Here is a 26,291-nt window from a genome sequence, read left to right as displayed (position 1 = left end):
GCAGGGGGAAACTGCTATCTGTCCAAAGAAAAAAATCTATCTAATCTATCAATAACTCACTAATTATTATTATAATAATGTATAACCAGGACTTTTCCATGATTTTAAATTAATTCTCATGACCAATCACTGTGATTTGTCACATTAGGGCTGTCTTAGTACAGGGTGCTATAGATACCCACCACTCTCAGAGCTGGCTCGTAAATACCTGTGTGTACCTGAGACTTGTGTTTCTGGCTAATAATATGCAATAGCAACTAAGTCTGGTTGTTCGGCTTGCCTATAAGTTGTTTTGTTTTACCTGTTTGTTTTGTTGCTACATTTTTAGTTCAAAGCTATCAGAATTCTCTCTTGTTGTCTGTGATTTGACATGATATATGAATACATCCAATTTAACATTCGATTGCTGGAAGAATGTGACATTAAGCTTGTGTAATGGAAAGTTAAAAAATAATGGAAATATAGTTGTCATTCATTGTTAAAGTTGAATTGCATGCATTACACATTACATGGTACTGAATGGAGGGCTGTAAATTCAAATTCGTTCAAACAAATTGCATGTCATTTTAAATTCGTTGGAACTTGATTTTTGGAAAAAGTGACAGCCCAAGTAAACATGAAAAGTTCATATAATGAATTAAGATCAATAATTTTCAACAACATCAGGACCAGAAATTAGAAATTAGCAGCGGTCACCGGCCAAATGCTGGTGAATTTGTAAAGTGACTGGTGAATTTGTGAAGTGACTGGTGAATTTGCTCAACCTACCAGCCACGGTGACTGATGTGCTGTAACATTACCAGTTGATGGCGAGTCTCTGTTGCAGTTTGTATAATTCAGTTTTTGCTTGTGTGTGACTGTGCATAACATGCATAATAACATGACGTTGTTACTGAATGTGATGTTGTTACTGTCTGTGCTGCTACAAACAACAGCTTTAGTGTGGGCATCAGGGACAACAAAGCCTCCCAATGCCACAAATATGGAAAATTATATCATTCAAAAAGGTGTACTTGACATCAGGATTTGTATCTGTAACCTTAGTTTGGTAAACTTGTACATTTATGTTTATAACTGTAAATTCTGTGCTGCAAGCTTGCATATACATACATGTAGACTAAACATTTTGGTGTCTGCCTGCAAACTCTGTTTTGCAAGTTTGTGCATTCAGATACAGTCTGCAAGCCTGTATTCACAACCTGTTAGAGAAAACACTTGTTGCAGTTCTGTACACTGAGCTTTGAAAGAAGGAGGGGCGGGACCTTCAACTTTTGATCAATCAGCATTGTTGGAGCTGCTACAGTGAATCCAGTTGGTTAGGCTGTTCAGTCAATCATATCACTGTCAACAACTAGCCAGCTGCTAGCTCGAAGATCTCACTGGACCACAGAGCTGTTCACACTGATGTCCTCTTAGAACCAGGTAAAATGACTTCTGTAAAAACTCATGTATTAATTGGTAAAAACCCCAAAATGGAATATATTAAAGGTGAACATAATTAAGATTATATTGGGAACTCAATAATGCTAGCATTAGCTTTTGCTGTAAACTAACTTAAGCTTAATTTATATATATATTTATAATTTAGTATTTATTCTGTCCACCTTTAATGTCATTCATTCTGGGATTTATATGAATATGATTAATACGATAGACTTTGAAGAGATTGTTTAACTGGCTGTGCATGGTCCAGTGGGATCTTCTAGTTAGCTGCACTAGCATAACCTTTTTGAATGACATAATATTCCAAATATCGCTCTCACTGGGGTGTTGAGCTGTTTTATGGGAGAGCTCTTTCAATAATGTGAAGTTTGCAGGTGAAGCAAGCCAAGAAAAGGCTGCACATGAGAGAAAGTCGGCGCACCGCCACTGCAAAAATTTCAGATGATCATTAATATCAACGGGCTGCTAATGATTTTCACTCGCACACTGTGCGAGCACAATAACACCCTACGTTATTGTGGATTTTTTTAGTCATCCTCCCTCTCTTTGTTCTTCAAAGGACATCTACATGAAAGGTACAAGAGTATCGTAGCTCCATTAAGGAATATGGCAGTGCGTGTGTGTCTATGTGTGTGTAAATGTGTGCGTGTAGTTGCACGAGCGCAGAGGGCAAGTGGCAGAAACATGATGTGAACATGAGCGGACCAGAGGAAAAGTTTAGCAGTAAGTTGTCAATCTGGCAGTAAATGTACATTACAGGCTGTGTGTCAGTTAATAAATGCTGCAGCTCCTCAAGACAAAGAAAATACTCATCTATCAAAGGGGGTTAGCCCGAAGTTAGCAACAATACGTTAGCTTAACTTGACCAGGTTCACTTAAGGTGGATTGACTTTTAAGGTGGACCAGCAATTCTCATTTTAGTGTTAAGTAACAGAGAACGGAGAAATGTCTGGCTGATGAGTCTCTGCCTTTAGTTTTTCATATGCCCCCACATATGACAACCCTTTTGACTCTCCCCAGCACCAACCATGAAGCAGCAAACTGCGTAGTTACTATGGCAACGGCCGAAAAAACTCCTCAAATACCGTCACACACGCGCACGATAGACAGTGAATTAACAGTGTTAATTACAGTGGTTAATTAACAGTGGTGAATTTACAGTGTTAATTCAGTGTCACATATTTTAGTGAGAAATCTTATTTTTTTAAATGGTTCTCCTCTCATTCCCACTGTCTTCTCCCACTAAAACAGCGCAGCTAACAAACGGAGGGTGGGAGCAAGTTGAGGCAAAAATAATGCAAAATGTAAGGTCTGTATGCAAATTACAGTTTATCTTTATGGATAAGGGGGCGGCTGTGGCTCAGGAGGTAGAGCGGGTCGTCCAGTAATCAGAAGATCGAGGGTTTGATTCCCGGCTCCTCCAGTCTGCATGTCGATGTGTCCTTGGGCAAGATACTTAACCCCTAATTGCTCCTGATGGCTGTGCCATCAGTGTATGAATGTGTGTGAATGATTAGATTTCCTCTGATGGGCAGGTTGGGACTTTGCATGGCAGCCCCTGTACCCATTCAGCGCATGAATGTGTGTGAATGGGTGAATGTGATTTGTAGTGTAAAAGCGCTTTGAGTGGTTGGAAGACTAGAAAGGTGCTATACAAGTAGTGCCATTTACCATTTACCATTATATTGATGCTGAATTGAAAAGAATACTGTCGACATATGACGCCTTTTACCTTGTGTTTCTAGAGTTAAGTGTTTTTGCTGACACGTTAGGAATTGTTAATATGTCATATTTCTTAAAGGGAGTTTGGCGTAATATTTTCCCCGGAGAGCGCAGGAGCTTCAGTTTAATTCAAACTGCTAATATGTATATTTTTTAACATTTTGTCACCACCGCAGAAACACCAGGTAACTGCTTAAGTATGATAAGGTTGTCTGACGTTGACTGCTGTTATTGATTTGACCGATTCTGACCAATAGCCAACACTCGTTAACCGACAAGATTAAAATGTAGGCTACTATTTAGAATGGACGAGTGTCTGTGACCCATTAAAAAATATACCAATACAGCAAACTTTTTTTTTTCATAAGAAAGGCTTCATTTTTACATATGCAAATAGCAGCATAAACAACTGAACATGAGGATTTACACATCATCACATCTGCAGCTCTGCTGTGAATGGAGTAAAACAGACAGAGTAAAATAGACCAATAGGCCAACACGACAAATATTCAACTTAAATAAATGTTTAAGTAAACAGCAAATAGTAGCCAGACTTCCTAATGAACAGAAACATTAACAAAACGAAAACACACATTTAATCCTCCCGCACTGAGTGCACTCTTTAACCGGCATAATAGCCTAGATCTCATGTGTAGGAAAATATTTTAGAACTTATTAAAACAATCGCAAATAGTAGCCAGACTGTGTAATGTATGAACAGATTAACAAACAAAAACACACATTGAATCCTCCAGCGACGAGAGTGTTGAAACGAAAACCTCCTCCTCCTCCTCCTCCTCCTCCGGCTTATTCATGATCAAAAACAGCCAACAGCTTAACAAAACGGAAACTTGTAGTCACAATTTTCAGACCTCAGCCTCAAAGTTTGTGTGATGCTCAAAACTATTTATCCGCCATTTTACAGCCACAACAGTAGGTTACGGCCAGTGGTGTACTGGCAGCATACTCAGACATACTGGGACAAATCCAAAGTCCTGCGATCCAACTTTAACTGTTTAACTGATAGTATTAATCAGTCAAAATTAAATAAATAATATTTACATAATTAAGAACATCCCTAATGGTTTACAGCTAATTGTACTCGGTTTCTATAGGCAGTATGCAGTAAATGGTCACCTTTTGTGTCCGTGTTTTTCTGTACATCCCCCTCCGTCCCCCGTCCCCCGTCCCCCCCCCTCCTTTCACATTGCCCCCACGGCAAACCTCTTGTTCCATAGGAAACACTGTGTATGGCGCCTTTATAGTCTTCTGACCACTCAAAGCGCTTTTACACTATGAGTTCATACGCTGAATGGGTACAGGGGCTACCATACAAGGTGCAAACCAGCCCATCAGAGGGACCTAACCATTCACACACATTCATACACTGATGGCACAGCCTTCAGGAGCAATTTGGAGTTCAGTATCTTGCCCAAGGACACTTCGACATGCGGACTGGAGGAGCCAGGAAGCCAACGGCTGATCAACTGATTAGAGGACGACCCGCTCTACCTCCTGAGCCACATCTGCCCCGCTACCCCTCCCATGTTCCAAATGCCAAATATTTGTCCATTCAAGCAACATTTTGCAAAGCTGTATGGATGTCCCTCCAAGCAAGACATTATAGGCTCACTACTGTAGTCTACTACACCTGTGATTATCATACCTGAGTCATTGTATGTCTGCTCTATTGTGTGATTTAAAAAAATACATGTCATGTTTAAAACTGTTATTTCCTGTGTTAAAATATTTATTCAATTCAGTTCAATTCAATTTTATTTATATAGTGCCAAATCATAACAAAAGTTATGTCAGGGCACTTTTCACATAAAGCAGGTCAAGACCATACTCTTTAATTTATCAAAGTATTTGTAATAACTTTTCCAAAACCTTTCATTATTCCACATTTTTCCAAAATTTTTCCATAGGCGGTTATTTATAGGACTGGTCCTTATTCAAACCTAAAGTGGCGGGGGGATGGTCAATAACTGCTGAGTGAATTCTGATTGTAGTATCTCATTTTCGTAAATTAGAATCTGTTTACAATGCAGAATAGCATGGTAAGGGGAAGTGTTCAGGATGAGACACAAAAAGAAAAAGCTCGACTTGCTTACTCTGACTGTTCTCCATCATCTGGCAGTATGTTGCGGGTGCACTGCAACAGATAGTTTCTGAGGAAGAGGCCCCTGAGTGGATGCTGGACACCGCGACACATCTCGACCAGGTCCTTTAGAATGTCCTTACGAGACTGGGGGAAGGAGCGAACGTACACCACACCCACTGTGATTAGCAGATAGCTGGGGAGAGAGGGACAAAGCAAAGAGACTTGATCCAATTAGAGGTTCACATTTCCCAATACTTGTATTTAAGTATAACCCCCAAAATAAAATCTCTATGAAGCCTGACATCTTTTCATATAGGGTCATGCATGACACACAATCAAGGATGTGTGTGCAGCTGGGGGTAGAAAACACAATGGCTCAATGTCATGAAAGCTTAGGTATGGATAATTTCCTAACTTGATTCTAACAAATTCAACAACAATGTTTGTGACAGTAATAATATAACTACAGTGAAATCAATATATAATAGGTATAAGTGAATCTTTACACCAAACTGACAGCAGCTACATTAAACCTTCTTTACTATACAAACCTATTACGACAAGGTGAATTAACTAATATTAACAGTGATATCTGGTGGCTTTAACCAGACATGGTAGCTTACCCCTAACGATGCAGCGCTTAATTAGCAAACATTCAGTTAATAGAATTGTTGCACTGAACATGAGTTGCAGGCAGTAATTCAGCATTTTAAAACTACCCCAAAACACAGGGCACTTATATAACTCAAGATACAATCTACTAGGTGAAGTTAAATATCACATGAACAAAGACAAGAAAAGCAGGAAACTACTAACCAGCATGATAATTGGCATATTTGCACAGCAGAGTAATGTCAAGTGTAGGTTAGGTAAAATGAGTATTTCCTACACAGGTAGTAATTAAACACTCCACAGAAGAACAAACAAGAAACTATTTACAATATGTCAGAAACACACAACACCACATGTATTTGCTGTCTAAAGCCAGCCACTTTCTGCTAAGCCTTAGTCTCTTCTGTTACCCACTAGGTATAGTAATTAATCCAGCAAATAAATGGCAGTGGTGCATTGTTCTGTCACTAAATATGCATATCACAACAAGAATAAGGTAAGGTAAAATTATTTTACACCTAGTATAAGAACTTCTATCAAACAAGAAATTCTGAACTTCCTATTCCCATAGTCCCATTACAAACCTTTCTAACAATCTTATTCCTCTGCCCCCCCACTTAAACAGTTTCAGATTGATTTCCTCACTAAAAAAATCTCTAAACTGTATCTCTATGTTTCATTGTATCTCTAACATGTCTGTCCTGCTGTTTGCCATCAAAATATAGCAGACACTCATTAGATGGCAGCAGAGTACACAGGCAAAGCTTCACTTAAAAGACACTGTCACTATAGAATTTAAGTATTATTCATCAGCAGGGCAAATGATAGCTGAATGGTTGCACGCATGCCATGTGGCCATGGTATCCCTGGTTCGGCTCTAGCTGAGAACCTTTATTGCCTGTCATGCCGCTTTCTCTGTCCTCTTGTTTCCTGCCTGCCTCTTCACTATCACCTATCCAATGAAATGCCAGGGGATCATGAAGAGACCCTGCAAGGCCGATTTTTCTTCTCTGAAGAATGATCAGCCAAACAACTTAAAACATTTTCAGCTGTCAATTATTGTGTGCTGAGACTCTAAACCCACATCAAACTGATTGAACCATTGATCATAAAGTTTGTTAAAGCATTTAAGGGTTTTAATATGACAACGTCTATTTGTAGCTTTTGTTGCTAGGGTTGTTGCTAAGGTTTTTCCATGTATTGTTCACGTTGTTCACTCATATTTTGGATCAGATTCAGACTTGAACATGTATGGATGAATTTGAGAAGTTTATTTTTTGAGTAAAGAACGAAGGAAAAAAGTAAAATCCAACTACAACTGTTAGCATATAGCCTCCAGAACCACCAGGATATTTTTTTTATTGAACAATTTCTCATGTACAAATATTATAGCTTTAAGATCTTTGCACTGAACCACAAGAAGTCCTCCCGGAAGCTAATCAATCAGAACAGTGTCTTGTATTCTCTTTCCTAATGGATGGGGTCCCAGCCATTCAGTACACACCATTTCAAGAATAACTTCGCTCTTAATGCATCTCCATCTTACACAAGTAAACATTGAAGACATTGAAGAGAGTGCCCTAATTACCACAAAAACAGCCATAGTCTGCTCTACTGGTCCAGTCCAGAAAATGGTGGTAACATGATAAAAAGGAGCAGCAAACAGTAAGATGCCTTGGTAGACTAATATGTAGGTTCTCACCACATTTTATATGCACTGTTGCATATTTGCAGCTGTAACTATCACAGAAGCAGTAGGCCTTTAAGCATTAAGCAGAATATGATAAACAAATCAAGAAAATGTATTTTTTGGAAAAACAGGAATAAACGTCCATTCAGCATTGTGTCAATAGCTGAATGGACAAGCTGAGCTGTTGGATGGAGAGTGTTTGCTTTTCTGATTTAGTTTAGCAAATTTAAAAAAGTTATAAAAGTAAATTAAAATAAATTAAAGAGTATGGTCTTGACCTGCTCCATGTGAAAAGTGCCCTGAGATGACTTTTGTTGTGATTTGGCGCTATATAAATAAAATTGAATTGAACTGAATTGAAAAGCTTAATGTACCAAGCTAGACAACAACATTGTTACTATGTAAGCTGAAGCTCCATCCAGGTAAATTATCACTGATGTGAATTAAAATGTAAAGTCAGCATTTAACCCCCATAATCATTATTTCATGTCAGATCCAGTGTGATTAGGTACAAAGCCAAAAATAACAAAACACTGTAAAAACACTTTAAGATTGGGATGTATTGTCAGTACTTACAGGGCTTGACATAACTTTTTGAGCCACTTTTCCTTTGGATAATTAAGTTTGCCTTTCACTTGTCCAGGCACAAAAGTCACTTATCCAGGTAAAAATGACAAATGACAATAATTTACTTTTTTCATTTTGTTTGTGAATAAGCAAATTCAGACGAACAAACAGTTGAAAGCATCCAAACAGCGTCATTAATGATTAAATTCATGAATTTTATTACAGCCATTACTTCCCTGTCAATGACCTTTTCATTTGATCCTGAATTGTACAGCACTTTGTAAAGTCTGTTTCAATATGATCATCCCTCTGACGTTTAATAATAATGACCAACAGTGTTTCCCCTAAGATTTTTTTCAGTGGGGTGGTAGGCCCCCTGAAACTACTAGTTTTGTCCAAGTGAGTTGCTCCCAGTCTGAAAAGTGAAGCCAATGCAGAAGTGCCTTAAACCTGCATTCTTTCTAATGGCCAGCAGGGGGTGACTCCACTGGTTGCAAAAAGAAGCCTGATTGTATAGAAGTCTGAAAAAATGACCCTACTTCTCACTTGATTTATTACCTTAGTTAACACTTTCCTAATGAGTTTATCGTCTCAAATGCTAGTTTCAAGTCATCCTCAATACAGCATGATGTTCATTTTGTAAATTATGGTCCCACTCGAAACAAAATAGACAATAAAGCAGCATATGTTTTAGGGCATGGCTAACTAAAATATATTTTGTTTTAATGGTTTTAGGCCTGTTTTTCACTAGTGAAAATTAGCATAATCACAGTTAACCATAGACTGTAAATGCACAGTGCTAACCAAGCTAGCAGCTAGTGCTTGGCTCAGCTCCATCTTTTCGTCCAAATATGGTCATTTCCGGCTCCAAAAATCCAAGATGGCGACAGTCAAATCACTAAACTAAATTAGAGGCTTCAAAACAGCAGTCCACAAGTCAATGGCTGACATCACAGTGACTATGTCCATATTTTTTTTTTTTTTTTTTTTTTTTTTTTTTACAGTCCATGGTTTTGTCGCAGGGCAGGCGTGTTATGGATACTTGGTGTCAACAGTGTCGTCACAGACATTTTACTTGCAGGAGAAACACGTTTGGTTTTTGGGTTTTTTTTTTAATGACTTTTAACTTGTCTGATGGGACAAGTAAATTTCTCTTCCACTTGCCCTACAAAAAAATCCACTTGTCTCATACAACCAGACAAGCCTTAAAGTCGAGCCCTGATTTAAAAGCTTTTATATTCCTCATGATTTACAACAGCTTGAAATGTATTGTGTGTAGATTGGTGAAAAATAAAGGTCTGAATACTTTCTGAAGCTTCTTGCTTGATTGAAGTGCAGTGTATGTGGTACTTACAGCCTGGGGATGATGTTGCCTGCATACTGGACCAGCTCATAGAGATCTGCCACTTTGCGTCCCTTGGCAAACTCATCAGTCAGATAAACCTCTAGGTAGTGGAGTTCGTCAGAAATAGCCATATCTGAAAAAATTGTCAGGGACAAGTGCTAACCCACCATAAATCATCCACATACAAGAATAATTGCTAGCAGGTTAGAGATACAGATATTTCCAAGAGCTGTCAAGTTGCTTTCCACCGAAAATTAGATGGTGTCCTTTGTAATGCAGGGGGCGTGACCCCTCATCTCCTGTGGTGATCATGTGCCTGCCCTGGAGTTTAGAATTTACAGAAATGACAGTTTTATGATTATGATGGTAGAATCCAGGTTGGTGCAGATGGGTTGACAAGAATTGAGTTAGAGTATTAACAGAGAAACATTCAGTAATCCAAAGTCATTTTTGAGTGAAAAATCTGACCATTCTAACTCCATGATCAGCAAGCTTTGCATACATCTCACCTCAACAGTGATCTCTCAATCGGCAAAAATATGTAACACACACAATTTAGCAGCCCACCGTTACAAAAATATCAATACAAGAAAGCTCTGTGAAGTGAGCAAAAATGTATTATTCAAGCCTTGTATCTGGAGTTGTAATGATTAGTCAATTGATTAACCTGAAACTATTTTGATTAGCAAATAATTATTTGTGTCTTTTTTAGAGGCAAAAATACCAGATAATTGCTGGTTCCAGTTTCTAAAAAAGGTGAGATTTTGAGGATTTCTTTTGTCATAAATGATGACTGACTACCTTTGGGTTTTGGACTGTTAGTTGGACAAAAAAAAGACATTGGAAGATGTAGACTTGGGCTGTGGGAGATTATAATGGAAATATTTCATTACAAATCGATTAAATCAAGAAAATAATCATCAGATTAAATCAATAATGAAAATAATCATTAGTCATAGCCCTGCTTGTATCCATCTTTTTCTTGAGACAAAATTTCCACAATGCATACCCAAAAACTGTAAAGGATACAGAGCTCATAGTAACTCTTTGGAGAAAGCATGGAGGTCCTCAGCTCACCCAGCATGTTAGAGGCATGTTTCAGAGCATCCATCAGCTTGTTCTTGTCCTGTAAACCGCACAACAGAGTCGAGCTATAAACATAAGAGAATCACAATCAAAATATCTGAATATTTAAAAAAAAATGTACAATTGCTTAATAAAAGTTACATCATAAGTATAACAAGTTACACACACACAGTATATACATACACTTTTTAAAAATAATCTAAATAATGAAATGTCATATTTCTGGGGTTTTTTTTGGGGGGGGGGGGGGGGTTACTAATCAAGGAATATTGTGAAACACAGTGGCGTCGTTAGGCCTGGCCATTCACAAGGCTACAGCCTGGAATGTTTTATGAATAACCCCGAATCTCAAAGATTTTTTTTTTTTTAAACAACAGACCTGCCAACCCTGGACGAACTTTGAGTATCACTTCCACGACCTTGATGCGTCAGATGCAAATCACTGCCGTTCGCACAATGAATTATTGTACATAATTTGCAAACATACATGTAACGTGTACATCATGCACACACATGCAGCAAACTGACAAAGATGTGAGGGATGCACTGATATGAAAATTCTTGATACCAATAACAGATTGTTTACAAAAATATGTGAAGATGCCTCTTCTGTTAGTTGGTCATTTATGCCTGTCTGTCCATTTGTCTTTCACCTGCCTAAACACACATTACCAAGGAACACAATTTCTCTCAGGCCACAAACTAACCTCCCACTTCTGCTGCTTTTATATAGTTTATATTGTTTACACCTCCACAATAATCAAACTTTAAGCCAATTTGATTTTTGAAAATATGATTTTCAGCTAATTTGAAAAGATTACAATGTAGCTGTAAAACCCAAACGAGCCTAAACAGACTATTTTGTGGCTATGATTAAATTAATATTTTAGAGCTGGGTAATACAACAGTTCTCATTATAGGAATAATGACAATACAGGCTGAATATGAACATGGCTGTTGAAACTGTAGAAGTTATTACATCCCTCAAATATTGTACTTAATTTGCAGTGAGGGGTTGTTTCCTTGAAATTTTTCTGGAGTAGGCAAAGTTATAGACTACAGTGCCAACACACACACACACACACCTTGCAGGCCACAGACCCATTCTGCCTTTTACAAACATCTGCGCACACATGCTTCCTAGTAACTTTCTAGCTAACATTAATGTTATTTCTGTGGCACATTAACTCACTTTTTTCCATCATGCCACTGCTCCTCTCATTACGGTTACGGGTTTGGCTGCAACAATAATTACGAATACACACTATGAAAAAGTCACGTTTTACAATCTGCGACATACAGACAATATATCCTAACGTTACTTTGCTACCTTAAATGCCTGGTGAACAAGCAAGCTAGCTTGCAAATTACGTAACGTTAGGCTAACGTTATTAATTTTAAATATTTTCCCAAAGTAGGAAGGTCTGCATTAACTTAACACAATTCACAAATTCAACTTTTCACATCCACCCCAGTACGTTTACAATTACAAATGAGTTAAAAGTAGCATCCTCACTTGAGGAAATAGCAAGCTGGAGTGAGAAGGGGGATCGAGAGGGTTAAAATCAGTGACATGTTGCTTTCAATTTGCAGTCTCTTGTAATGTCATTACGCATTTGTCAAGTATGACCATATCATGGATGTACAGACCATATCCCCACTGATATTTGGGTGAAGGCTGGAGGAATGAGTTCGGTGCTATGATTGGTTGAACTCTTCTTCTTCTATTGCTTTTCGGCAGGCTACAAGCTGATGCCTCTTGCTGTTGGACTTGAGTACTGCACGTGCACAAGTGAACCATAGATTTATGAATTGAACTCACAGGCGTCACCAGCTTTTGCATAGTTTAGAGTGACCAATCGTATCAGCATACTTTGATGTCAAAATGCGTACCTGCTACGCAAAATGCATACAGGTTGGCAGGTCTGGAAAAGTAAAAAAATAGCACTAGATCTATTCATCTGCAATTCCAATCATGCATTAAAGCCCTCGAAAATAACATATCTATCAAAAATGCAAATATGTTTTGCAAATATGTTCAAACAGCAGATCTACTTCACACTTGGCACACACACATTTTATGAGTGCAAGAGAGAGAGAGCAGCAGTTACAGGGCTTGTCACTGTTGGCTGGTGGGAGCTAGGTAGCTAATTCACTAAGGCAAGACTTGAAGGCTATGGATATAAAAAGCTTTTTTCAAAAAGAAACAGGATGATGGCAACAAGGCACAGGCAAGGCTAGAGGACATGGTAGAAGAGCTCTATCCTGTTGCTGTAGCAGCACATGAGTCAGCTTTCGGGGGGAGCTCACTTATTTTCTTTTATCAAGGGAGCTTGAGTACTGACTGTGACTCTTGTTGCAAAGAAACATTTATAGCTGCACGTAAGTAGGCCTACTTGCTTTATGTCAGCACATCTAATATATAATAATCAGTTAATGACCACATCAAACCTCCACACGGGTATCAAAACCAAACTTCATAGTATGATACAATATGGCCAACTAACGCAGGGCACAGTGTACTCTGCAGAGTGATGTAGCCTACAATACAGTGCTAACAGCAAATAATTCTGTTAATTGTGAATAGCCCTTACTGTAAAACAGAAGTGACCACAGAGGCCTGACTTCTCCCCAAAATTTCACAAATCATGTTTTCAGGGGAGCTCATGTCTTATTAAGAGGAGCCAAGCTCCCCCTGGCTTCCCTGTTATTCACACCCGGGACGTGAGAGTGTCACGGCCTCATCTACAGGCTCAGGTTGGTGAAGAACAAGGTTCTTTAGCTAGCTAGTCTAGCTCAGGTTTTTGTCACAAGGTACATCATTTATGACATGTATTTCCAAGGCATATCTTTACATATGATTACATAGCTATGTAAATCATCATAAATAAGACTAGCCTAATTCCAAGGCACACCTGACCAGCTCCCAAGGCACACAGTTTGAGAACCACTGGTCTAGCTAGCCTGCACTCACTGATGGAATAGTGCATTAATGCTTTTGTATAATCTGATATTGGTTGGTGTGTTCAAATAATTGTTTAAGTCTAGGTATAATATAAATTGATAAAGAACATGTTCATGATCTAATCATCACATCAAAAAATAAGAGATTTGGTAAGATTGTGGTTGGTATATGCTGACTGCATCATTTTTATGACCAGGACAGGAGAGAGGGGAAGAGAACAGGAGGAGAGATCAGAGGAGATGAGGAGTGCGACAGACAGATTAGCTGCTGAGGAGGTGAAGAAGAGGAGAGCAATAGATAGACAGATAAGACACAGTTAACACAGTTTGTCAGTTCAAATTTGTCACAGTTCAAAAGGAGGACACCTGTCCGCAACTTTTTGGTAGAGCACAGTGTCTCAGATCTTATATTCATTTTACTCTGAAATAACTTGAAAATGGTGCAATTATCGTGTGAAAATGTAAAGATTTCTGGGCTGGGCTAAGCGCCCAATGTTTCATGATCTTAAAAACACCTCTGGTGAAACACCTTCTTAATTCTGTCCAGTTCTCTGCATTATTGACTGCGGAACACCATGCAATCCATTGTTCATATTTTGTGTTTGTCTCTGTTCACTCATTTGTATGTATAAATTGTCTCTCTGGTCATGTTTTATGGATGTGAAAAACTAAGTTTTATGATAGGTAGCCAATAGATTTCACCAAAGCTGTGATTTAGTATTGTATAGCATTGGACTTTCAGCAGTGTCTAGCTATGATATTAAGAAGTCTGACAACCCTTAAGGTATTAATTACTTAGCTAGATAAACATTGTCAATGTTAGACATTCAGGTTAATCCCAAAATTCTGCCAATGGACTGCAACTCAGCTTGGGCGGTATCTATTTCTTCATTCCTGAATACCTTCCCAACATTTCACCTGGGTATTATGTAAGATATTTTTGGTCATAATTAAAATTAAAAGTCCAAATAGAAAATTAAAAAGAGATCAAATTAAAAAGATTATTTTACTACACTACTAGGAATAATCAGACCATAATTAAACTTAAAAAGAAAGAGGAAATTGAAAAAGCAAATTTAAAATGGAAAAGCTTATATGGAAATACTTAAATTAAAATTAAATTAATTTTGCCTCCATGAAGTATGATGGCATTTGTAAAATACAAACATTTGCAGCAACTAATGGGAATAAAACCCAACGAGCTGACATTCATACCAACTTCATACTGTGATTGGTCAGCTGCATGGAGGTGAAAAAAGAGTTAGGGTTTGAACTTCTCTGTCAGCTCTTTTTCATTCAGTTTCATTCATTCAGTTTTTATGTAAACAACAGAGTGCAATACTATGAATGTCTTCAAGAAGAGACTGTCTGCAAATATGCATTGATATCCCCATCTTGATAACATATCTCCTTCCATTTCTATGACAACTGGCTTTTCACTCCATCTTCGAGAACGGCTGTTCCAAACAACTGTTAACACTTTTGATTTCTGACATGGTTGGCCAACACCTACTAATTCTGATCAAACATAAAACCGAGCCACTCTTTCCCCACAACTTTTTTTATGTAGCAAATAGTGCATACAGTTTTGTCTGTGTTGGCTAGTTCACCTGTATCATCTGATCTCAATCAATAAAACTTCATGTAGCACCTTTCATAAAAGTCGAATGCAATTCAAAGTGCTTTATCATGAACCAACTGACCTCTGGTGGCGAGTATTGTGCGCTACATCTTGTAAGTAGAGCATCACTGTGTCAGTCCAGATCCCTGAAATTCTTGGCTGTTTGATAAAAAGATGAGTTAAAGGACTGGTGGTGAGCACCAACCATTCGAAGTAAATGGCTGGTGATTTTATTTGTCTTATTGTCAACAAATCTCATGCTTGGTCATGTATCAGAAGTGGCGTAACTTGATATCTGATATGGGTCTTTGGTTTGGATGTGGCAAAATTGCTCAAGGGTGCCCCCTAGAAAATTTCAAAGTCAAAGCTCCCACCTTTAAATTTGATGTTTATGTACAGAATTTGGTAGGCAGAAGTAATATCTACAGACTTTGAAAAAAGTCTCTTGGAGCCCTACCCTAAGTCCAACAGGAGGTCAGCCATTTTGAATCTACTGTACACTTTTTTCGCATAGTGAGACCTTTGAGGCCATATATTTTAATGAAGCCCTCCTAGAGATTTAACCTGAGCAACTTCAAATTTGGTAGGTGACATCTAAAATACCTTTACGGTGCTAAATTGCAAAGCTCTTTTGTTTCCACTGAACATCCTTGGCGTGGCATGCCAAAACAATTTTGGGTCATCTTGAATTTACTTTACTTTTTGCACACTTTTTGGCATTTTCAGGCTCTGTATTTTAACAAACTCCTCCTAGAGATTTAACCTGACCGACTTCAAATTTGGTCAGTGTCATCTAAAGACTTATGCGATCAAAAGTTATCAAAATCTTGACTTTTCATTAAATGCCATTGCCGTGGCAACGTGGCAAACATCAATGTTTCGCTATGAAGCGTGAATTTATTGTAATTTGAATGTACATTGTCTAATCTGCCCCACATTTATCATGTTTGATAAGAGTCCAGGCCTGGACACATCTACATGTCAATATTGAGTCATAGTCATAGCGCCACATACTGACAACCAGTACTGGGAATTACACTACTTTTGGCAGTAACTACTTATGTAACTAATTACTTTTTCTAATTAGATAGCGTGATTACTGAAATTGTAATGGGCTCGTTTTTTTCTTACGCGAATATAGTGGATAACTACAGAGGACAGCAGACAAACGCACACACAACACAAACATATCATCCAACCTTACCATGTCTCAGAGCTGTGTTATAAAGTCATGTCATTGTAGCCAACTCTTAGTAAAAAATAAACTTGTCTCTAGAGCTATAATGTAATATATTGTAAATAATACCTGTTACTCAACTGTCACTGCTATTCCTGATTTAAGTCATGGATCTGCAGTAGAACCCAGAGTGGACTATCGAGTTGTCTTTCTTGTCTGTTTGTGAAACTGGACTGAACTGAACTGATTTAGGGATGCGGAGCAAAAAAAATGGACTTTTTACCGAGTGGATTGAACTCTGATACTGTGGGACGAGTTACAATTTTGCATTAAAAGTAACACAAGCATGAGAAATTTGGGGCAGATTAGACAATATACATTCAAGTTACAACTTCCTGTATCAAGGCGGAACATCAAAGTTTGCTATGTCACCACAGCAAGGGTGTTCCGAATTTGAAGTCCGTCAGGTTAAATCTCTAGGAGGAGTTCATTAAAATACAATGACTGGAAATTGCAAAAAGTATACAAAAATATCAAAGTAAATTAAAATGGCTGACTTCTGTTGGAAGTATGGTCAGGAGGGTATGGCTCCATGAGGCTTTTTTGTTTGTCTGGACATGATACATGTGCCGACCAAATTTCATTCATCTACATCAAATTTAAAGGTGTGAGCCCTTAATTTGAAATTTTCTAGGGGGCGCCCTCAAGTTTGCCACATCCAAGTCAAAAATATCCCATATCGTATCTAACTAGAAAATACAATTTCTGCGACTCTCTATCAATTAAGGTTCAGATCTCAAAAACTATAAGTCCTATGTGAAATGTATTTACACTGTGAGAGAGAGGAGGCTTATAGCAACATACTGAGGCAAGATATGTGCGTGAGGAGTTAAAATTGTGGGAGTGACAGCAGTTTAGTAAAACATGTCTGGCCTAAAATTATCTGTGCTCTCCACTGTGCCCGATCACATGACACACTGGTGAGACCTGATATTGTCTGATATCCCATATCAGACAACTAAATATAATCCTTCTGACGCGTGTGCCAAGTTTCATGACTTTTCAAGCATCCCTAGCCCTTCAAAGACAGCTTCCTGTTTCATGGCAAACAATGCGTAGCCTTGGCAACAGCTTTTGATGAAAACTCAAAAGCTTCACCATTCAGCATCATCAACGTCTTACAACATAGCTGACCAAATTTTAGAAGGATCTGCTTAAGCTGATAGGAGTAGTTAGTAAAAGTATGGGGCTTAAAACTTCCTGTTGCCAATAGGTGGCACTATTACTATAATTCAATATTGTCCTTTACACTCCTAGGTGCTCGGGCCCTAATTAAAGCTGCAAGCAGCGATGATCAGGCCCTTGCACCTTAGCGCATGTGGGTGCATGCTGCAGTCGAAGGGCTTTTATTGCAGACATTCAGATGTGTTCAGGAACGGGCTCTTATCAGACGTTGCACAAACAAGTTAAATATCACTTCCTGTGTCCATTATGTAGTGCTAAAGAACACCCACTTATTATACATCATGTTACTATATATCAACTGTAGAACATACCTTGAAAATTTCAAGTGAATCGGATGATGTTTGTCATAACAGGCTGACTTCCTGTTGTCAGCAGGTGGCCCTATGACTCACTATTTACACATAGATGTGTTCAGGCCAGGACTCTTATCAAGTATGAGAAATGTGGTGCAGGTTGGACAACGTACATTCAAGTTAAAACAACTTCCTGTTTGATAGCAAACCATCGATGTTTACCACTTCGCAGCAGCAACAGCGTTGAATGACAACTCAAGATTTTGATAACTTTTCATCTTAGGTCTTAAAATGAAACTGACCAATTTTGAAGTTTGTCAAGTTAAATCTATAGGAGGAGTGTGTTAAAATATAACACCTGTAAATTTCAAAAAGTGCACTAAAATTGCAAAAAAAATTCTAAGTGGCTGACTTCCTTTTGGACATATGGTATAGCTCCAAGAGGCTTTTTTTTTACGCATCTGGACATGATACAGGTGCCTACCAAATTTCGTTCATCTACGTCAAATTTAAAGGTGGGGGATTTTAAATTGGACACTATCGAGCCACACCAATGACCCATAAAATATTAAATATTAAACCACTTCTGACGAATGTGCATAGTTTGATAAGTTTTCGAGCAAGTTTAGCCCCTCAAATTTGTTTCTTTTGGAAGAAGAGATATAAATATAAATGCATTTCCAATGGAAAATGCATGTTAATACTGCAAACTCAAATAAATTGCAAAGCATTGCTGAAAATACTCAAGACTTGCTCAGCATCCCCATTTAGAATTTAGTTACCATGGCATGTTACATTGAAGAGATATGACAGTTTGCATGACATACTGAATCATGGCACCACTAGCCCATCCTTGTGGTCATCAATAAAACACCACCATAGTATTACTGATTCTCAGGGAGAACTTGTGTACCAAATTTCCTTTTATTAAAGGCAACAGAATTGCAGAGATATCATGTTATAAAGTTACTTGAGCGCCCCCTTTTGGTAGAATTTTATGAAATTTTACACAATTGTACAATGTCGCCTTATGTTCAATTAGATCCACAAGTATGGAGGAGTTGAAAGCTTCCAATATTAAATTATATAAAATCACTGGAATATGCTAGAGAGCTGAAAAGTAAATGCACACCTGTCTCTTAAGAGCTGAACATTTTGATATTTGAATGGTTTCTGTCGCTCAAAGTATGGAGGAGTTGAAAGCTTTCAAAAAATGTACGGAAGAATAAGAAAAAGAACTGGAAATGCATTTCCTGCAGAAAATGCGTGTGAATGCTGACAGCTGAAATGAATCGCAAAAAATTGCTGCATAAAAGTACTTAAAGAGCTGAATATTTTGATATTTGGTTGAAATAGCTGAAAGTGTGAAAGAGGTGAATGGTTGCGAAAAAAACATACGGAAGAAGAAAAAGAATAATAATAAAGATTTGGATAACAGAAGTGTGAATGCTTTCACCATTCACACTAACTAGAAATGCATTTCCTGCGGAAAATGCATGTGAATGCTGAATACTGAAATAAATCACAAAGCGCTGTTGAAAATACTAAAGACTCGTTCAGAATCCCCATCTGTACGAATACAAATTGATTACCATGGCATGTTACATTTAACAGATTTGGCAGTTAATAAGTTGTATGGTGGTGTTTTGTTTATGACCACAAGGTGGGGCTATTGGTGCCATAATTCAGTATGTTGTGCAGATTCTCATAGAAAACTTATCTACCAAGTTTCACTTCATTAAAGACAACAGAATTATAGAAATAGCATGTTAAAAAGTTACTTTAGCACCCCCTTTGGGCAAAATTTTATGAAATGTTACACACTTCTGACAGGTAACCTTGTGTACAAAATTCCCAAATTTGGTCACAATCCGACTCTTTATTGAGGAGTTATTGACCATTAAGTGCATTAGGCCACGCCTTCAAAAGTTTACTAACCAATAACAGACAAACCGTCAGTGATATCTGAAAACAAATAAATAAGTTGTGTTCAGGGTCCTCTAAACATGGTATGTACCAAGTTTGGTGAAGATTGGATGAAATATGCGCCAACAGAAGCAAAACGTGTTTATCAAAAAATCCAAAATGGTGGAAAAAAAATTAAGGCACAAATGGGCGTGGCCTATATCAGTCTAATCAGCATCATCCAAGGAACATCCTAAGCAAATATTTTTTTGATAGAACTTACTGTTCATGACTTATTAGCCAAAACGCAAAACATTTAATAACTGACCACATGGTGGCGCTATTGGTACCATGTTTTAATATATAAAGCATTTCCCGATGGGACACCAATACATCACATATGAACATTCTATCACTATTAGTTTTTGAGATATTAGCTTTCAAACATTCCTCCCATAGACTTTCCATTATAAATTTTAATGTTAAGAAAATGTATATAAAATCAATGGATTATGATACAAAGCTGAAAAGTAATAGCATAGATGTCCTTTAAGAGCTGAACATTTTGATATTTGAATGGTTTCTGTCACTCAAAGTATAGAGGAGTTGAAAGCTTTCAAAAAACATACGGAAGAATAAGAAAAAGAAGAAACTAGAAAAATTGCGTGTGATTGCTGAAAGCGAATTGCATTCCAGTTATGCAATCTGCATAACTGGAAGCTGAACACTATTGAAAAATCTAGCAAGATTAAAATCAGCAATGGGTGGAATTGAACCTACACCATCATGTTTGTAAGACAGACATGCTATGCACTGAGCTAACATGTCACACAGCAATGCCAGACCAGATTCTGGTGTTTACTCTGTCAATTGCATGAAATTGACAAAAAGGCAGTTCAGCTCAGCTCATTAAGCAGATTGACCTCACCTGGACCCCTTCATCCTTCAACTCTACTGAGTTCTGCCCTAAGCGGGGCTCAAACTCACAACCTTTGGATCTAAAAGGAGTTCAGAAGTGACATGAGCTGTACATTTAAACGTACATGAGTTCTGCTCAAACACTCTTAGCTCTCTCCTTAGTGAATTTCTCACTAATCCCACAGTTGTTTGGACGCTATTAAGATCTGCTAGTTTCTTAGCTCAGCTTACTAGCACTGGCCTCTATCTTTCCCTCTCACTCTCCTGCTCAGTGTGTCTTATGTTTAGCTATTCCTCTACCTCCTTTAGTGATTATGGTACATGTAATAAATGTAGTTTATTTGCCGTGATGGAGGCCAGGCTCGATGTATTGAAAGCGCAGCTCTGTAGCAGTTAGTAGCAGCTAGCCAGCCCCCAGTAGCCGATGTGAGCCAATCCAGCCTGTCAGTTTAATTATATTGAACATTTATTGAACATCTGTTATATTTCTGTCAAGGAAAATTAAATCAAGATAATTACTGTTATCGTTTTATCACCCAGCCCTACTTCAGAGACATGCTATTCCTTCTGGTTTGCATCTTTGTGGGGAAGAATTCATACTGCAGCAGGATAATGACCCCTAACACACCTCAAAGCTTTGCAGGAACTACTTGAAGACCAAAGCAGACCAACGAGTCCTGACTCTCATGACCTGACCTCAACCCCATTGGACATTTATGGGGGCACTTGAAACGGAGAAAGCCAAGCATTCTGTGACATCACATGGAGCTCTTTGGAACATTGTCAAATTGTGCTGGGATAACATGGGTCATCAAGTTTTGCACAAACTTGTAGAGTCCATTCCAGCTCGAGTGCATGCGGTTATTAAAGTAAAAGTGAGACATACCAAATACTAAGATATTTTGAAATTCATGGACATTTTTTTTAAAAAAAGATTCAACTTTTCACTCAAACTGTTAAGCTGATACTATCATTTGTAATGAAAAAATAGTATTACATTTGAAACAAATGCAAAACAGGAGTATCTTGACAAGCGGTCTCAGACTTTTGGACCCTACTGTGGATTTGCAAACTAAAGACACCACTGCCCTGTAATGTGTGATGCGGAATCAGTTTTCCTAAAGAAAACTAACATGTGGAATGGAAAATGTGCACTGGAGATGCCAGTATTTTTACTCAGCAAAGGGGACCTTCAGGCTTGTCAGCTCATTATGGCTTAGAACTAGCGGTTTAAAGAGTTATCACAGCCATAATAATATTTATATATTTATAACAAAGTGAAACCATCCTACCAGGCATCGCTTCATCTGGAACGACTGGACCTTCACAGCTTGCACAGCTTCATCTAGAAGCTTCTCCTGTTCATCCTGGGGGGACTGCTGTGTGGTTGGCTGTAATACCATGAGAATGGGTACACAAGTTGAGAACAGATACAAGTTCTTAAATGCTAGAATAAATCAACAATACAGACAGACATTCATCAAGCACTTTATTAAGAACACCATACCAATTAGATTAGATTATTTTTATTTCAAACATGTTAAAATAAAATATATAGGCAGCGAAACAAAAAACAAAAATAAGCAAACTTTCAGTAAGCAACACAAATAATAGCCTTTCAATGTTCGAAAAGAGCATAGGATCAAGTATATGAAGCTTTTATTTATACTTCATCAATCAAATAAAAGCCAAAAACATTCAAAACAACACGAGAATAAATATAACTTGCATAGAAACAACAACAAACAAAAACAACACAAGTCAAAAAGACACTGTACCACATCATATTATTCCAGTCCACCTCTTTGTTCCTCCATTCTATATCTGTTCAATACGTTACTATTAAAGATACTAAAACTGGGAAGGGCCTCCCTTTGCTCTCTAAACAGCCTAAATTCTTTGCAGCATGGATTCCACAAGATGTTGGAAACATTCCCTTGAGATTCTTGTCCATGTTGACATGATTGCATCACTTCATTACTTCAGATTTGTCAGCTGCAAATTTGGTTATGCTGCAAATCTCCTATTCTACCACATCCCAAAGGTGTTCTATTGGATTCAGATCTGGTAACTGGGGAGGCCACTGGGGTACACTGAACCCACTGTCATGTTCATGAAAACAGTTTGAGACAACTTTTGCATTATCAAACTGGAAGAAGCCATTAGAAGATGGTGAATTACTGCCATAAAGGGAGTCACATGGTCAGCATGGTCAAGGAGGTTTGTGTGGGTTCACTAAGTAAGGTGAGGATATATTGTGGAATGCAAGTGTGCTGAGCTTTCGAGTGCGGAGGTGCACTCATTCTTGACACCAAAATTGCAGTGCGCTACTGGATTGAGATCACCACACCCTCCGCCTGTGGCACACAGCGAGTCACCAACATATCAAATTGACAAAGCAAAGAAATAACGTCAGTATGGCTCAGAAAAATGGCAGTTTATCAGTGCACCACAGAATTTATTGCCATTTGCACAGGCAGAAGCACATTGGAATTGTTATGCAGTTCACTCAGTCAGGATTAAAAAATAAATGAAATTTTTAAAAAAAAAAAAAAGAGCAACAAGAGTTTATCCAGCAAGGTGCTCTGCTGGCCAATCATCAATCTGCAAGCGCACACTCCTCATAGATTACTTTGTAACGTCGCGGTGAAAGATTAACAGTTGCAGCTGTGAATCGGAAAATCCTGTCTGAACATATATATATATATATATATATATATATATATATATATATATATATATATATATATATATATATATATATATATATATATATATATATGTGTGTGTGTGTGTGTGTGTGTGTGTGTGTGTTTGTGTGTGTCTGATAAGCCTTAAACGCATAAATCTGTTACTCCAAATGGACTTGCTGGATCTCTCCGGTATCAGAACAACAACCCTCCACCAGCGCAGCCCTCTGAGTTGTTGCAGGGCTGTTTTCGGTCTATATCCTGGCAGAGCTTGAACTGCCGTACCCGTGCTGTGTGGAAAACACCTATATACTCCTAATTCTGGGATCCTGGCTGCCGAAATTAACTCCCCAATTTCGCTCCTCTGTTACATCTATGATTGTAACTCCATCAAATCTAACGTAGCTGACGCGGCTTACCGTTTGCGGAAGGAGCGTGCACGTCCGCACGAAAGGCACATTCATGTACGCGGTTTGCATGCGATGTGTTCTGATCTTTAACAGTTTTGGCATGGCAATGATGTGTCTGATTTGCTAACCAGCTCACGCAATTCCCATTCACATAACATTTAACCTCGTGTAAAATATGACACAGCACAGTGAGGAAACAAGCTAACAACAGCTAACGTTAACGTTAACGTTAGCTGTCTCACAGTCACCTGCTTTGTCCCGTACATCTCTGGGGTAACACTGGTTGACTTATTTGATCCTACATATATCGTGATATCAGGGCATGATAGCTTGAAAAAAATAAACGTTCAAGTAAAGCACCTCGCTAAATGCTTGCAAACAGTTGGTAGCTTGTTAGCCTTGCTAGAGGCTGTCTGACGGAAGCGTTAGGCCATAGTAGCTCACATACAGGTCGGGTTTTAGATCAATTTAAGATACACACTTTACATTACTTGTAAACGAAATTAAACGCATGCGGGGTATCCGAAGGACACATGCGAACAATTTGCGTAATCTTGTTTTTGGAGAACTGCTTACCATGGTTCTAAGATCTGTGTAGGATCAGTCGGAGAAGTCTGCCTGTCATGTGACTCACAGCAGTGCTGCCTTCATGGTCTGTCTGTACACAGCTGTACACAGTAGACAGGCGTGGCCATGTGTCCCACTACTTGCAGGTTATGGGGAACTTGGACATCACCATGGAGCACATGTGTTTTTTTCCTCCTTTATTGAACCCCCAAATTCATACAATCAAAAAATGAGGGCTCAGTTCAGCAGCGCCAAAGTCAAAGTCCACAACGTGAGCAGCAGAACATAACAGATGTTTACGAATACCCAACAAAAGTTGATTGCAAAATAACGTTATCACCCTTTGAGCAATTTGACGTTGAAAAGACGTTTAATAGATGTCTATCATACGTCTATTTGTCTGTAGACGCTGAGTTTAGATTAAGGTTATTCGAGGTTGAATAACGAGAAAATTTAGTGGACGTCTAAATTTAATCTAGACGTTTGTACACATCTTTATAGACGTTTATCAGACGATCAATAAACGTCCAATATATGAATTTAGACGTCTAACGTTACTAAACTTTCATTTTTCAACTTATTTTCACCAGGTTTCAGCTCAGCCGTTTAATCAACGTCTGTTACACTGATAAATAACACAGATGGCCTATTGCATGAAGCATAAAATATGCAAATATTCAAAAATGAAAATACACAAAAAACAATGGATGACAGAAGAAAATAAACATAATATATAATATATATATAGGCCTATAAAATCCCTCTCTCAACCCTGGGGCTGCTTCATTGAATGTCGTAGGGGGCACTAGGGAGCCAGTTTGCATCACTGACTAAATATTATCATGTAGACGTGTTCAGGCCTGGACTGTTTTCAAATGTCAAGTTTCAGGCAGATCCGACCATGTACACTAAAGTTATAGCAATTTCCTCTGTCATGGCGAAACATCAAAACTCAATGCCACGCCACGGCCACACGCTTGACCACTTGACCAAAATGACCACTTTTATCAAGATGGCCGACTTCCTGTAGGACTTACAATACAGCTCCAAGAGGCTTTTTTGTGTGTCTTGACATGATACATAAGCCTCCCGAATTTCATTTTCCAACGTTAATCTGGAAGGCGGGGCTACAATTTTGAAATTTTCAAGGGGGCGCTGTTGAGCCATATTGTCACATCTATGCAAATGACCTATCCAGGATTTTAACTGGTGTCACTCCAGACATGTGTGCCAAGTTTCGTGACTGTAGACCCATCCCTTGTCCCTATCGTATTTCATGGCAAAGGATGTGTCGCCATGGCAACGGCGTTTTGATATGGGTCATGACCTGCCGAATGTAGCATCACCAAGGTCTTACATCTTAGCTGAGTCAATTTCAGGTGCATCGGCCACATTTCCTAGGAGTAATACAACAAAGAACGACGCATGATACTTCCTGTTGCCAGTAGGTGGCGCTATGACTGTCACTAAATATGGGCCTGACAATGTGTTCAGACCGGGACTCTTAATAAACATATGAAATTTGGAAAAGATCAGACCATGTGGAGTCAAGTTATAAGGCTTTGAAATGTCATGGCGAGACATTGAAATTCGCCGCGTCGTCATGGCAACACCTTTCGACGAAAAGTCACCAACTTCATAATATACGATCTCCAAGGTCTTTAGGCTATTCTGAGTAAATTTGAGGTGGATCCCATCACCGTGCCACCCACAGAGTGTCAAAGTGTAAAACATGTAACTTCCTGTTGCCAGTAGGTGGCGCTATGACTTAGATCCAATATTGACACATGGATGTGTTCAGGACGGGACTCTTTCCAAGCACAAAAGGTTTGGGTCTCTTAGGATCGTGTACAAGAGGGCTTCGCGCTGGTCAGCGCTCGGGCCCTTATAATAATAATAATTCCTTTGGATACAAGAGGGCTTCGCGCTGGT

At 38.5% G+C, this 26,291-nt stretch overlaps 1 protein-coding gene across 1 annotated transcript in view; it reads right to left on the bottom strand.

The window, feature by feature from the left end:
• The window catches only part of vps35 (VPS35 retromer complex component), a 58,934-nt gene extending 34,445 nt beyond the window's left edge, over positions 1–24,489 (bottom strand). The window contains exons 1-5 of the mRNA XM_042404114.1: positions 24,369–24,489; positions 21,985–22,083; positions 10,513–10,609; positions 9,493–9,616; positions 5,280–5,462 (exon numbers count right to left, since the gene is read on the bottom strand). Coding sequence (XP_042260048.1) covers positions 5,280–5,462; positions 9,493–9,616; positions 10,513–10,609; positions 21,985–22,083; positions 24,369–24,371 — 506 coding nt within the window. The 5' untranslated portion in view covers positions 24,372–24,489. The remainder of the gene's footprint in view (positions 1–5,279; positions 5,463–9,492; positions 9,617–10,512; positions 10,610–21,984; positions 22,084–24,368) is intronic.
• Between the last annotated feature and the right edge of the window lie 1,802 nt (positions 24,490–26,291).

The sequence above is a fragment of the Thunnus maccoyii genome, chromosome 1 (assembly GCF_910596095.1).
Source record: "Thunnus maccoyii chromosome 1, fThuMac1.1, whole genome shotgun sequence".
Classification (NCBI taxonomy): Eukaryota; Metazoa; Chordata; class Actinopteri; order Scombriformes; family Scombridae; genus Thunnus; species Thunnus maccoyii.
The sequence above is the reverse complement of the archived record's forward strand: the minus strand, read 5'-3'. Positions and strand labels throughout refer to the sequence as shown.